General features: G+C 45.9%; 1 protein-coding gene across 2 annotated transcripts in view; it reads left to right on the forward strand.

The window, feature by feature from the left end:
• brip1 (BRCA1 interacting helicase 1) overlaps positions 1-15,273 on the forward strand; it is a 329,036-nt gene that overhangs the window by 294,747 nt on the left and 19,016 nt on the right. For both annotated transcript variants that reach the window (XM_072469931.1, XM_072469933.1), the window contains exons 17-18: positions 8,218-8,330; positions 14,649-14,731. In XM_072469931.1, coding sequence (XP_072326032.1) covers positions 8,218-8,330; positions 14,649-14,731 — 196 coding nt within the window. The remainder of the gene's footprint in view (positions 1-8,217; positions 8,331-14,648; positions 14,732-15,273) is intronic.

The raw sequence follows: 15,273 nt of genomic DNA on the forward strand, positions 1-15,273 counted from the left end.
CACCCAGGTCTCTCTGCACAGCAGCATGTTTTAATATTTTATCATTTAAATAATAATCCCTTTTGCTGTTATTCCTACCAAAATGGATAACCTCACATTTGACAACATTGTATTCCATCTGCCAGACCCTAGCCCATTCACTTAACCTGTCCAAATCCCTCTGCAGACTTCCAGTATCCTCTGCACTTTTTGCTTTACCACTCATCTTAGTGTCGTCTGCAAACATTGCCCTTGTTCCCCAACTCCAAATCATCTATGTAAATTGTGAACAATTGTGGGCCCAACACTGATCCCTGAGGGACACCACTAGCTACTGATTGCCAACCAGAGAAACACCTATTAATTCCCACTCTTTGCTTTCTATTAATTAACCAATCCTCTATTCATGCTACTACTTTTTTTTTTAACCCTTAATGCCATGCATCTTTCTCTTATGCAGCAACCTTTTGTGTGGCACCTTGTCAAAGGCTTTCTGGAAATCCAGATATACCAAATCCATTGGCTCCCCGTTATCTACCGCACTGGTAATGTCCTCAAAAAATTCCACTAAATTAGTTAGGCATGACCTGCCGTTTATGAACCCATGCTGCGCCTGCCCAATGGGACAATTTCCATCCAGATGCCTCGCTATTTCTTCCTTGATGATAGATTCCAGCATCTTCCCTACTACCGAAGTTAAGCTCACTGGCCTATAATTACCCTCTTTCTGCCTACCTCCTTTTTAAACAGTGGTGTCACGTTTGCTCATTTCCAATCTGCCGGGACCACCCCAGAGTCTCGTGAATTTTGGTAAATTATCACTAGTGCATTTGCAATTTCCCTGCCCATCTCTTTCAGCACTCTGGGATGCATTCCATCAGGGCCAGGAGACTTGCCTACCTTTAGCCCCATTAGCTTGCCCATCACTACCTCCTTAGCGATAACAATCGTCTCAAGGTCCTCACCCGTCATAGCCTAATTTCTATCAGTCACTGGCATATTATTTGTGTCTTCCACTGTGAAGACTGACCCAAAAAACCTGTTCAGTTCCTCAGCCATTTCCTCATCTCCCATTATTAAATCTCCCTTCTCATCCTCTAAAGGACCAATATTTACCTTAGCCACTCTTTTTTGTTTTATATATTTGTAGAAACTTTTACTATCTGTTTTTATATTCTGAGGAAGTTTACTCTCATAATCAATCTTACTCTTTATAGCTTTTTTAGTAGCTTTCTGTTGCCCCCTAAAGATTTCCCAGTCCTCTAGTCTCCCCGTAATCTTTGCCACTTTGTATGCTTTTTCCTTCAATTTGATACTCTCCCTTATTTCCTTCGATATCCACGGTCGATTTTCCCTCTTTCTACTGTCCTTTTTGTTGGTATAAACCTTTGCTGAGCACTGTGAAAAATCACTTGGAAAGTTCTCCACTGTTCCTCAACTGTTTCACCATAAAGTCTTTGCTCCCAGTCTACCTTAGCTAGTTCTTCTCTCATCCCATTGTAATCTCCATGTTTAAGCACAAAACACTAGTGTTTGATTTTCCCTTCTCACCCTTGCTCTGTATTTTAAATTCCACCATATTGTGATCGCTCCTTCCGAGAGGACCCCTAACTATGAGATCATTAATCAATCCTGTCTCATTACACAGGACCAGATCTAGGACTACTTGTTCCCTCTTAGGTTCCATTACATACTATTCTAGGAAACTATCGCGGATACATTCTATAAGTTCCTCCTCAAGGCTGCCTTGACCGACCTGGTTAAACCAATCGACATGTAGATTAAAATTCTCCATGATAACTGCTGTACCATTTCTACATGCATCAGTTATTTCTTTGTTTATTGCCTGCCCCACCATAATGTTCCTATTTGGTGGCCTATAGACTACTCCTATCAGTGACTTTTTCGCCTTACTATTCCTGATTTCCACCCAAATGGATTCAACCGTGATCCAGCTAATAGTCTTGACTCTGCAGTGCATGACTTTCACGCCCAGTTTCAAGAGTAGCGAAGTGTATTTATGGAGGCAATGATGGCATGTTGTGAGTAGGTTCTGGTTTCAGAGAGAGCACTGTCTCTGGTGGAAACACGCCTCCACGCGGTTGAGTTCCTGTTGCATGGCCCAGCATGCATCCTGAGGAATTCAGGTGAGGATGAAGGGGAGCCAGTGAGTCTGTGGTAGAGGTGTTCCCAACCGAGTTTGAAAACTGCCTACCATGCCTTGCATGTCTCAGTCTGGAGGACGGACAGCTTGGATTTGATGGAGACAATCCTGTCTCTGAGGCCTAGGGTTGGGTTGTCCTTTAGCCACTGATACTGTGTGGTCCTGTTCCTGTTGCTGGTCGAGCGGGGTTGGGGTTGCCCCTTGCTGGAGCCTAAGTAGTTTTTAAAAAAATATTTTTATTCAAATATTTATATATTTTCAACCAAGGTTGCCCCCCCCTTACAGAAAAAGAAAAACAAAGATAAACATAAATAAACATCTTACAACTACATCACGAATTCCCCCAATATACAAACCCCCCATTAAGCAATAATAAACACAGTAGTAAACACAAAGTACCCCCCCCCCCGGGTTGCTGCTGCTGCTGCTGACCACCTCCTAACGCTCCGCTAGAAAGTCTAGGAACGGTTGCCACCGCCTGAAGAACCCTTGCACAGACCCTCTCTAGGCAAATTTTACCCTCTCTTATTTAATGAATCCTGCCATGTCGCTGACCCAGGCTCCCACGCTTGGGGGCCTCGCATCTTTCCACTGTAGCAGAATCCTCCCCCGGGCTACCAGGGACGCAAAGGCCAGAATACCGGCCTCTTTCGCCTCCTGCACTCCCGGCTCGTCCGATACCCCAAATAGTGCTAACCCCCAGCTCGGCTTAACCCGGGTGTTCACCACCTTAGACACCGTCCTCGCAACGCCCCTCCAGAACCCATCCAGCGCCGGGCACGCACAACATATGGGCGTGATTTGCTAGGCTCCCCGAGCACCTCACACCTGTCTTCCACCCTAAAGAACCTGCTCAGCCTCGCCCCTGTCATATGCGCTCTGTGAAGAACCTTAAATTGTATCAGGCCTGGCGCAAGAGGAGGAAGAGTTAACCCTACCCAGGGCGTCCGCCCACATACCCTCGTCTATCTCCTCCCCAAGCTCCTCCTCCCATTTACCTTTTAGCTCCTCCACCGAGGTCGCCTCCTCCTGCATCTTCTGGTAGATCGCCGAGACCTTGCCTTCTCCAACCCACACCCCCGAGAGCACCCTATCCTGGATCCTACGTGCTGGAAGCTGCGGGAACTCCCTCACCTGCCGTCTTACAAATGCTCTTACCTGCATGTACCTGAAGGCATTTCCGGGGGGAAGCCCGAATTTTTCCTCCAGCGCCCCAAGGCTCGCAAATGTCCCATCTATAAACTGGTCCCCCATTCTTGTAATTCCTGCTCTGTGCCTGCTCAGGAACCCTCCATCCATTCTCCCCGGGACGAGCCGATGGTTCTCTCGGATCGGGGACCAAACCAAAGCCTCTACCTCACCCCTGTGGCGTCTCCACTGCCCCCAAATTTTCAAAGTCGCCGCCACCACCGGAGTCATGGTGTACCTTGTCGGCGGCAGCGGTGCTGTCACCAGCACTCTCAGACTCGTGCCCACACAGGACGCCATCTCCAGCCTCTTCCACGCTGCTGCGTGTCATCACCACATTGGCAGCCCAGTAGTACCCACACAGATTAGGCAACGCTAACCCTCCTCTGTCCCTACTCCGTTCCAGAAACACCCTCCTCACCCTCGGGGTCTTTTTTGCCCACACGAATCCCATGGTGCTCCTGTTGACCCGCTTAAAAAAGGCCTTGGGGATCAAGATGGGGAGGCACTGAAATACAAAAAGGAACCTCGGGAGCACCGTCATTTTCACCGACTGCACCCTATCCGCCAGGGAGAGTGGCAGCATAACCCATCTTTTAAACTCCCCATCCAACTGCTCCACCAGTCGCGTCAAGTTGAGCTTGTGTAGGGCTCCCCAGCTCTTGGCCACCTGGATCCCCAGGTACCGAAAACTCCTTTCCGCCTTCTTCAATGGAAGCTCGTCTATCCCCCTTCCCTGGTCCCCTGGGTGTACCACGAAGAGCTCACTCTTCCCCACGTTGAGCTTATACCCGGAAAAGTCCCCAAACTCCCTGAGGATCCGCATCACCTCCGGCATCCCCCCCCACTGGGTCCGCCACATACAGTAGCAGGTCATTGGCATGCAATGATACCCGGTGTTCCTCCCCCCCCCCATCCCCGGACCAGCCCCCTCCAGTTCCTGGACTCCCTCAAAGCCATAGCCAAAGGCTGAATTGCCAGTGTAAATAGCAAGGGGGATGGGGGCACCCCTGCCTCGTCCCCCGGTACAGCCGGAAGTATTCCGACCTCCTCCGATTTGTGGCCACACTCGCCACCAGGGCTTCGTAAAGTAGCCTAACCCAACTAATGAACCCCTCCCCGAACCCAAACCTCCTCAACACTTCCCAAAGGCACCCCCACTCCACCCTAACGAAGCCCTTCTCCGCATCCATCGCCGCCACTATCTCCACTTCCCCCTCCACTGCAGGCATCATGATTACGTTAAGGAGCCTCCGTACATTGGTATTCAGCTGCCTTCCCTTCACAAAACCTGTCTGGTCCTCGTGAATCACCCCCGGGACACAGTCCTCAACACCTTCGCTAACAGCTTTGCGTCCACGTTGAGGAGCGAGATTGGCCTATACGACCCACACTGTAATGGGTCCTTGTCCCGCTGCGAGATCAGCGCCCTGGACATCGCCGGGTCCCAGCTCCCGCCTGGTGGTACCACATATAAACCACGCCGGCGAGAGTCCGGCCGGTCGACCGCGGAGAATCTTCGCGGGGGCCTGTTCCAATGGCCCCTGACCGGCGCCGCATCGATCGCGCGCGTGGGACTGGCAGGTCCACGGAGAATTGCGGAAGCGCTGTCGCGGCGGATTTCTGGTGTGAACAGCTATTCTCCGCCCCCGCGCCAGAGGCGATTCCGGTGCAGATGGTGGGAGAATCCCACCCGTGAGTTCTGTGATCTTTTTTCATTTCAGTTAAAGTTTGTGCAATATTTAAATTATGTCATCATGTTTATGTTTTTTGGTTTCTGTTCAGGAATTTCTGTTATTTGTATCATGACAATAATTTGACTATCTAAAGGCCAAGAGAACTTGTGTATCCACATTTAATTATTTGGTGTACAGAATGGCACTGAAGTCAGTCAAATGTTTCCTGTGCAGCTGTGAAAACATTGAAATATTTTTCATTTGTCATTGAATTTGTTAGGCATTTTCTGTTCTGTAAAGTTGAATTGAGTATTACATAAATTTTATACACTGATAAAATATAATACATTCATGTATTTACATCGAAGTGGAAGGCATGTACTATTTGCTGATTGATTATAATATGGCCTGAGCACTTGCAGGAGTAGCATTTTCTTTTTGCTCCCACGCTGCTTTTGGAGTTACCAGGGATTTACCCTTATTTCTTCATCTACAAGTTAACCCTTAGAGATACCATATGTAGATGTGGAGTCAACCTCTATATATATTCTCTTGACACCCAACTATCCAACTCTACCTCTCCACTATGTCTTTTAATCTTCCACTGCTTCTGTGTTGTTATCTGCTTGGATGAACCATAGTTTTCACTAGCTAAATAAATAGTTGGCTTCAGCCCTTAAATTCTATATCCTTGACATTCATTCCATTGCTAGGTGAAAAGACTGTCTCCAGCAGAACTAGGCTATATTTACCTTTTGTTGCCCTATTCAACACTGAGTTGAGTTTTAATCCCATACCCTCTTCATAGCAAAGATTGTCTATTTTCCACTCTCATAACATTACCTTGTCTCAGCCCACTCTCTGCTGAAATTCTCTTCCATATTTTTGTCATCTCCAGATTCACCTATTCCAATTTTCCCCGGCAAGCATCTTCTTTAATAATCTGTAGGTCAAACAAGCACTCTGGCTGTATCCTACCCACACAACGTACCTGTCACCATTATCCTTCCCGACTTGCACTGGTTGCCAGACCTTCAACACCTATAGTTTAAACTTCTGGGGCGAAATTCTCCCGAAACGACGCGATGTCCGCTGACTGGCGCCCAAAACGGCGCCAATCAGACGGGCATCGCGCCGCCCCAAAGGTGCGGAATGCTCCGCATCTTTGGGGGCCGAGCCCCAACATTGAGGGGCTAGGCCGGCGCCGGAGGAATTTCCGCCCCGCCAGCTGGCGCGGAAATGACATCCCCGGGCGGCGCATGCGCGGGAGCGTCAGCGGCCGCTGACAGTTTCCCACGCATGCGCAGTGGAGGGAGTCTCTTCCGCCTCCGCCATGGTGGAGACCGTGGCAGAGGCGGAAGGGAAAGAGTGCCCCCACGGCACGGGCCCGCCCGCGGATCGGTGGGCCCCGATCACGGGCCAGGACCCCGGAGCCCGCCCACGCCGCCTTGTCCCGCCGTTCAAAAGGTGGTTTAATCCACGCCGGCGGGACATGGCAATTTATCGGCGGGGCTTCGGCCCATCCGGGCCGGAGAATCGAGCGGGGGGGCCCGCCAACCGGCGCGGCCCGATTCCCGCCCCCGCCGAATATCCGGTGCCGGAGACTTCGGCAACCGGCGAGGGCGGGATTCACGGCAGCCCCCGGCGATTCTCCAACCCGGCGGGGGGTCGGAGAATGACGCCCCTGATCCTTTGTTTCTTCCCTTTGTGGCTTTTTCCTAGCTTATTTCTGAAGTCTCCTTAAAGCTCTTTAACCAAGATTTTAGTCCCCTCTCCGAGTATTTGCTTCTTTGGTCAACAGCCAAGTTTCTTTATTTTGTACCTTCATGGAGCAGCTTGAGAGCTTTTTATAAAGTTAAGCGCTGCAGGTTGTTGCTGAACAAGTCTTACTGTAAACTTCAGAAAGCAAAATACTGCAGATATTGAAAATCTGGAATACAAAGAGAAATCCTTTGAAACATTCAGCAGGTCAGGAGGCATCTGTCAAGAGTACACAAGTCAGTTGATTATGTTAAGGGTACGGGTGATGGTAAATGCTAGAAGGGAATCTTGAAACAACTGCCTTCACGCTTGAGCTTGCAATTTGTTTAGTATTTGGGAGGTTTTGAAATCCAGAATGTCCCTGACTACTTGTGATGATTCTGTAGTAAAGTAAATGTTTATTAAGAAATAGGGAATATAAAGTAGAATTGCACTAAATATGACATTGACTTCACACAGTACCAATACTTTAACACAGTACCAAACAGTCTTAATTTACCTTTCGAGTTAAACTTCCCCATCTGCTCTGCAACATCATATAGATTTTAAGATCTATAAAAGTCTAGTAACTTTTACCACACAGTGGCTTTAATTTTCCCTTGGGGTGCCCATTGAGGTTAACAGCAGTTGGCTTTTCAGATCTGGCTTTGTTCACACTGCTTGTTGGGCGTACACCAGCTATTCCTGCTGCCTGCTGAGATCTAAAACAGCTCATTTCAAAAGTTTCAGTATCTCCTTAAATATGTTCTTTCCCTTTGATCTCTCCATTGTCTCACCCAGTCTCTTTAGAACTGCTGTCTCCCACCTCACGGCGGCGAGGACCCGGGTTCGATTCCGGTCCCGGGTCACTGTCTGTGTGGAGTTTGCACATTCTCTCTGTGTCTGGGTGAGTCTCACCCCCACAACCCAAAAAGACTTGCAGGGTAGGTGAATTGGCCACGCTAAATTGCCCTTTAATTGGGAAAAAAAGAATTGGGTACTCTAAATTTTTTTTTAAAAAGAACTGCTCTTTCCCAGAATTAATTAATTCATCTCTTTACTTTAGATTTTAGAATTGTAAAGAAAAGTAAACTCATTTTATCCACATTTTACCCATGACCACTTTCTTTCACACCTTACATATCTTCTCCTTTGACTCATAACAACCCATTCAAATTTGTTCTTGTTCTGTAACCATCCTTACTAAATTACCATATGTGTTAAACATTGCCAGGATTCACATTGTCACTCTGTTCCTTGCTTTAATTACCACTCTCATACCCCAACATGTCATAATATGATGAGAATATAACCAGAAATATAACAATTTCTAAGGTTTTCCTGATAGGTTTTCTTGGCAATTGGCTGCATTGATTCTTTTTTAGTTTTGTCTTATATAAAGGTACAATGTACAAGCTTTAGCAATTTTAACGTGCAACTATTTGATTTGTGTTTGTTGTTCCGCTCCAGGTTGAATTGAAACGGAAATATAATGACCAACATTCAAGGACACGTGGTTTGCTTCCTGGTAGTCAGTGGTATGAAATTCAAGCATTTCGAGCACTGAATCAAGCCCTGGGCAGGTAAACGTTCATAAGTCAAATAGTGAAACTCCTAATCAACCAGGATTTTGTGGAGAAGCTAAGGATGTTTTGGGGGTTCAAGTCCATTAAATAGAGTCCAGTGGCCAGGAGGAGAACTGTAACTAAAGTCCTGAGAGTGAAGATGCAGGCCTCAATAAAATCTATTTAACAGAGTATGATTCTGTGAGAACAGCTTTGTAATATGCCGTTGGATGATGTAACAGATATACAGACATGCATACGTATGATCCTGATATTTGGAAGGAAATCTGATCGCAGGTGCATGTGTGGATGTAATTTGATTTTGCATATATTTTGAACAGCCAGCCTACATAGTAAAATAGAACTTGGCACAATCTATGGCTTGCTGAATTACCCTGGTATATATGTAACTATTTTGAACTTGTTTACGATGCGCAGGAAGCACGGTCACTGCACTATATGACTACATTTTCGAGGATCAAATACACTAAGTGAATTGTTCACCTGACTGCATTGTTTTTTAAACAACCCTCTTCTCGCTGAGAAGTATAAGCGATTTATTTCCTATTCTCTCCCTACTCCATTGAGCATGCAATAGAACATGTGCACATTAATTTTCAGCCTTATTGGGAGGGCTTCTAATCAACATAATTTCATGAAGCTATCCAATGGAATACTTTTAAAACTTGTGAGGATAAATAAAGACCAGTTTATCCAATCAGATGGCTAAAGTATTGCTAAATTAAGATTAAAATATTTAAATTTTGAAAATATTTTTATGTGCCATAGCATCAAAAATGTTTTCATTTTATTGGAAATAATTGTGTCAAATTTAAAACCATTTTTGATTATACTCTGTCGCCATTTCCCTTTTGTTGATCGCCTGCATCTACCTTCTCACAGATCTACCTCCTATCTTAGCAGGAAGAGTAGTGTAATCTGCAGTGTGCTTGAATTTGGATGATTGGTGTACTTCTATCTGGAGTAATTTGCCTTTCTTCATTGGAAAACTGTAGGTGCTCCAACCAGCAGCCTGCTTGAACCCAGCTTTGCGTTTAGATTTTTGATGGAAAAAAAGTTGATTTTTATTTGTCAATCATAAGGCAAGATCATCTGGTAGTACGATAACCATGGCATTCTCCCCACCACCTCCAACTGGAAAGGTCCAACCAATGCCACTCTGTGACATGCTGCTAAGTAAAACTTGGTCATCTAGAGTACTCCTAATATAATAGCAGATGTTGTGATGAAATAAAAATCCATTCTGTAGATTAACAATACGTAGTTCTACCAGAAATGTCAACATTATTTTTGGAAACACGACGTCTAATTCCTCCCTTTCTCCACTGCCAACCCCATCCCCCAACCCACCCTTATAAAACACATCATAGCACAGTCCGCAGGTCAAGCAAAGTGCATTAACCAATACCACTGCACTTGCAACAGCTGAATTATACTTGCCCCAGTTAGTGACATTGCACAGGCATACAGAAAATGTTGGATAAACTCAGGAGGTCTGGCAGCATATGTGGTGAGGGAAACACAGTTAATGTTTCTAGTCCATATGACCTTTCTACAGAACCTCTACAGCCGATCTATGGAAGGGTCATACGAGCTCTAATCCAGCATTTAATGTTTTTACTTCTGACTTCTAGCATCTGCAGCATTTTGCTTATGTATAAATAGAGTCATAGAATTTACAATGCAGAAGGAGGCCATTCGGCCCATCCAGTCTGCACTGGCCCTTGGAAAGAGCACCCTACTTAAGCCCACACCTCCACACTATCTCCGTAACCCAGTCACCCAACTTCACCTTTTGGACACTAATGGGCAATTTAGCATGGCCAATCCACCTAACCTGCACATCTTTGGACTGTGGGAGGAAACCAGAGCATCCGGAGGAAACCCATGCAGACACTGGGAGAAAGTGCAAACGCCACACAGACAGTCACCCGAGGCCGGAATTGAACCCAGGTCCCTGGAGCTGTGAGACAGCAGTGCTAACCACTGTGCCACCATGCCGCCCATATGTATCAATACATAGCGTGCACAAAATGATTGAGTTTTGGACTAAATAAAAGCGGATGCGGATCACTTAATCTATCCACAAACATTCAACTCTACTCTGGGTAGTTGGGGGAAGCACACTAGAGCCTCAGTGTAGTTAGTGCAGTTTCATAATGTGTATCATGTCATGCTGAAGCCATGACATGCATTGGATTCTGCGTATTGCATTTTCTCTAGTTCCTTTGTTTAAAATATTAAAATGGAACTCTATTTTATCACTGCTTGTACAGGCATTAAAGGCTACCGGGCCTGTAGATGGTTACGTATCTTTGGATGATTCCATCCCTATATGCAAATGTACCTTTCCCATATCATGCAGCAAAAGCAAAAAAATGTTAAGGAGCCTTCTATCAGAAATTACCCCTTGGACCCTTGTGGTCGAGCAGGTGACTCGCCATTGCATTAATTGTTTTCCAGGCTGATCTGTTCCTGGCTTCCAACAGATTTGAGGTTCTTTCAGCTTGCACCGTGGTACAGGAAACCATTCAATTGGGGAATCACATAAGATTGTAATGGAATACAGGGGAAAGTATAAAGAGGGGAATTAACACTGTTCTCTGTAGCAAGAGCCAAGAGTTCAGTCTGCTCAGTTGCCTGTCCAGTGCATGGGTTCAGGAAATCTGCTTCAGGCAGGAGAGGGACTTGCAGTGGGAGAGGGTGGATCCAGTGGTCATGGTCCATGTCGGTACCAACAACCTGGTTAGGATGAGGAATGAGGTTTTGCATAGTCAGTATGAGGGACAAGGCACGAAATTAAGAAGCAGAACCTCAAAGGTGATAATTTCTGCATTATTGCCTGAGCCACATGCACATTGGCATGGGACACAAAGGATTAGAGAAATTGAGACATTGGTGGCGTTATGTAGGGAGAAGATGTGCATGAGCTTGCTCCCGGTAGGGTACTGTTCTTTAACCCTTTTCGCTCAGTTTCTGAGGGTATTTTTGTTTAAAAACGCACTCATTTAATGGAATAAGGTGCCTAAATAGAGGAAATGCCCAGGAAGACTGGGGGGGGAAAGCCTGTGAGCAGACATTCGTCAGTGGAATCGGAGGCTTCTTGGGACTCATTGGTGGAGAAAGTGGCAGAGGCAGATTCTGTGATTTTGGCCACTCCACTAAAAGCCGAGATGTGCCGGCACGTTGGTGGTGAAATTTGAGAAGCAGTGCCAGGTAGTGTCGGGGACCTCCGCAAGTCAATGGAAGAGGCCCTGGCTCTCATTCAGTTGGCATTGGGGAAGACTAACGAAGCAGTAAAAGTGCATGGCACTGCAATACAAGGCATGGAGGTGTCTCCTCCAAGGCATAGTGACCAGATTGCCCCTCTGCAGGCAGAGATGTCTCTGATGGCTGAGGCGAATAAAGCGCTGAAGACCAAAGTGAATAATTTGGAGAATTGTTCAAGGAGGTAAAATATCCATCTTGTGGAGTTGCCAGAGGGGATGGAAGGTTCATCTCCCACAGACTAGTTTGGTAAGATGTTTGGGAAGATGATGGGGGAGAGTGGATTCACATCCCCTCCCGAGCTGGATCGTGCCCACCGGGCACTCCGACAGAAACCCCCGCACCAATGAACCACCGAGAGTAGTAATTGTAAGGTTTCTCAGCTTCCAAGAAAAAGAGCGGGTCCTGAGATGGGCAGAGGAGCATCGCGACTACAAATGGGAAGGCCATGCCACTCTGCTATATTAGGCTGTGGGAGCAGAGCTGGCAAAGAAGCAGGCGTGTTTAACAAGACCAAAGTCACCCTATATAAAGGTGGAGTCCGATTTGGGGTGGTGTATCTGGGAAGGCTACGAGTGACTTTTGAGGGAAAAGACTATTTTTTGGAGGCACTCGGAGGAGGGAGATTCTTTTGTAAAAAAGCATGGGCTGGATGTGGGTTGATTGAGAATTTGGGGCTTTTTTGAACTTTTGGAATGGACATGTGGATATGGGGAGTTGTTGGGGTTTCTTTTTTATTTTAAATTTAGAGTACCCAATCCTTTTTTATTTCAATTAAGGGGTAATTTAGCATGGCCAATCCACCTAACCTGCGCGTCTTTGGGCTGTGGGGGTGAGACCCATGCAGACGCGGGGGGGTGGGTGGGTGGGGGGGGAGGGGGGGTCGGTGGGGAAGAGATAGAGAATGTGCAAACTCCAACGGACGGTGACCTGGGGCCGGGATCGAACCCGGGTCCTCGGCACTGTGAGGCAGCAGTGCTAACCACTGCACCACTGTGCTGCCCTCGTTGTTGGGGTTCCTTCTTTATGTTTGCATTTTTGTCCTTGTGTGGGTTGAATGTTGCGCAAGTTCGACTTTGGTGAGGGATTTAATTCTATGGGGGGGTTTTGCTCTATTTGTTATTCTGAAAATATATAGCTCCCTGTTGAAGTACTATGTTTTAAGAGGTTTTTATACATTGTGTCCTTTTTCTGTTCGTATTTTTCTTCACTCTGGGCAGGAATCGCTATGCTAGCCGAAGAGTTAGCTAACAGGAGCACTGCGGTGGGGGTGACTGCAGCTCATTATATTAGTTTTGTTTTGGATAATGAGCTTCCTGTTTTTGTTCTGTTTGGGGTTGAGTTTATCAGAAATAGGTTTTAGTGGTTTTTGTTTGCCTTACTGTTTTTTGTATGTATATTTGGGTGCGATATTGTTTGAGAGCTGGGTGGAGGGCAGTAGGGGTAGTTTGTAGATTTTTCTTTGTTTAGTCTTGCTACTGGGCTTGATGGCATCTTCGGCGGGCCTAGTTGCTGCACTTTCTATGAAACTGTTGGATAATCCCTCTTGGTGGAAATGGCTGACGATCGAGGGGGTGAGAGGCCCTCAATTCATTTGGTCACCTGAAATATCAGGGGGTTGAATGGCCAAGTGATCCGATCGAGGATATTTGCTCACCTTAAATGTTTGAATGCTGGTGTGGTGTTTCTGCAGGAGATTAACTTGCGGATCAGAGACTAGACCAGGTTGCGGAAGGGGTGGGTGGGACAAGTTTTTAATTTGGGCTTTGATGGTAGGCATGGGGCATGGCAATTTTAATCAATAAAAGGGTTCAATTTTGTGCCGCTAGGATCTTGCCGATCGACATGTTATTATTTGTGAGTCTCTGACGGGCATTTCAGCAGTCCTGGCTAATGTCTACGCTCCAAACTGGGACGTCTACACTCCAAACTGGGTCAATGTGGATTTTATTAACAAGGTGCCAGCCTCCATCCTTGATTTGGATTTGCATTAGCTAATCTTGGGGGGTGACTTACACTGTGTTCTGGATCCTAGGATGGATCGATCCATGCCCAAATATCTGACTCCATCAGAGGTGGCAAAGGTTGGCTTTCATGGAGCAGATGGGGGACAGATCCGTGGTGTTTTTTGCACCTGGGTGATAAGGATTTTTCTTTTTTCCCCAGGTATACTCCTATATTGACTTAATTTGGAAGATAGGTCTCTCCTCCCTTCGGTGGAGAGGGTGGGTTACTCAACGATTGTGATTTGATACCATACCCCACATTTTGTGGATTTGGCAGGAGAGTCTGGTCCTTCCCAACGTCTGCCATGAAGATTATACCTGGCATTGCTTGCGGACAAAAGATTTTGTGAATGCCCGCTACCATTGGGGAATATATTAAATTTGATAAAAGTGAGTCTATCTCGCCTTCTGCGTTGTGGGAAGCCCTTAAGGTGCTTATCAGGGGTAAGATAATTTCCTACAAATTGCAGATGGAAAGGACTGCAAGGGTGGAGCAGCAGAGGCTGGTGGACTCCATCCTTGAGGGTGAACCATTAATACTCAAATTTGCTCAACCCCGGAGTTGCTGGAAAACGGTTGAAGTGGCACGGTAGCACAGTGACTAGCACTGTTGTTTCACAGCACCAGGGTCCCAGGTTCAATTCCTGGCTTGGGACACTGTCTGTGCGGAGTCTGCATGTTCTCCCTGTGTCTGCATGGGTTTCCTCTGGGCGCTCCGGTTTCCTCCCACAAGTCCTGAAAGACGTGCTGTTAGGTAATTTGGACATTCTTAATTCTCCACATTATGACTATTTACTTACATTAACCTCGCCTTTAACACTTGGATCAAGTCACCGCTATGTCTTCATCTTACTGAAGGAAGAGGATAACTTGCATTGCAAATTATGCAACCTCTCTGGGAGCTCCAAGATTGAAGTGTTCTTTGTCGCACTTAGAATCAGAAATGTGCAGGAAATCAGTGTCTATTTTAAAATTGAACATATTTACCATGGAGTGGGGTATTTTTGTTAGAAAATAATACCAGCTTATAATACACTTACAGATGTATTCGACATAGGAATGACTGGGGAGCACTGATCCTGGTTGATGACCGATTTAGAAGTAATACCAAAAAGTATATAACTGGTAAGTAATACCAAAAAGTATATAACTGGTAGGTTACGATTGTCAGGTCCTTTTAATGTTTTGGTTTAAAAACTGATTAGAATTTGGTGAGCTGTGGCTTTTTTAGGGGCTATATAGTTAGTGGAAGAGCTGGACTATTGTTATATATACCATATAGTCAAAATTGATTTTGATATTGTATTTTTGAGGGGAGTTAATCAAAAGGCTGCTCAGTGTGAAAATTACGAATGACATCTTACAGTGCCATACCCTGTTTTCTTTTAAGTAATTTATATATTTTTGAATGATTTCTCCCCATCCCCGATTACTGCCAATGCCATACTGAAACAGGATAAGGGCTTGACCATTTAAGATTGAGATGAGGAAAAATCACTTCACTCAGGATGTTTTGAATCTTTGGAATTCTCTACCTCAGAAGAGTGTAGATGCTCAGTCGTTGGTTATATTCATAACTGAGATAGATAGATTTTGGGCCACCAGGAGAAACAAGGGATAGCGAGATCGGGGAAGAAAGTGGAGCTGAGATAGAACAATCTTAATTG

This window comes from Scyliorhinus torazame, chromosome 12 (genome assembly GCF_047496885.1).
Source record: "Scyliorhinus torazame isolate Kashiwa2021f chromosome 12, sScyTor2.1, whole genome shotgun sequence".
NCBI classification, from domain to species: Eukaryota; Metazoa; Chordata; class Chondrichthyes; order Carcharhiniformes; family Scyliorhinidae; genus Scyliorhinus; species Scyliorhinus torazame.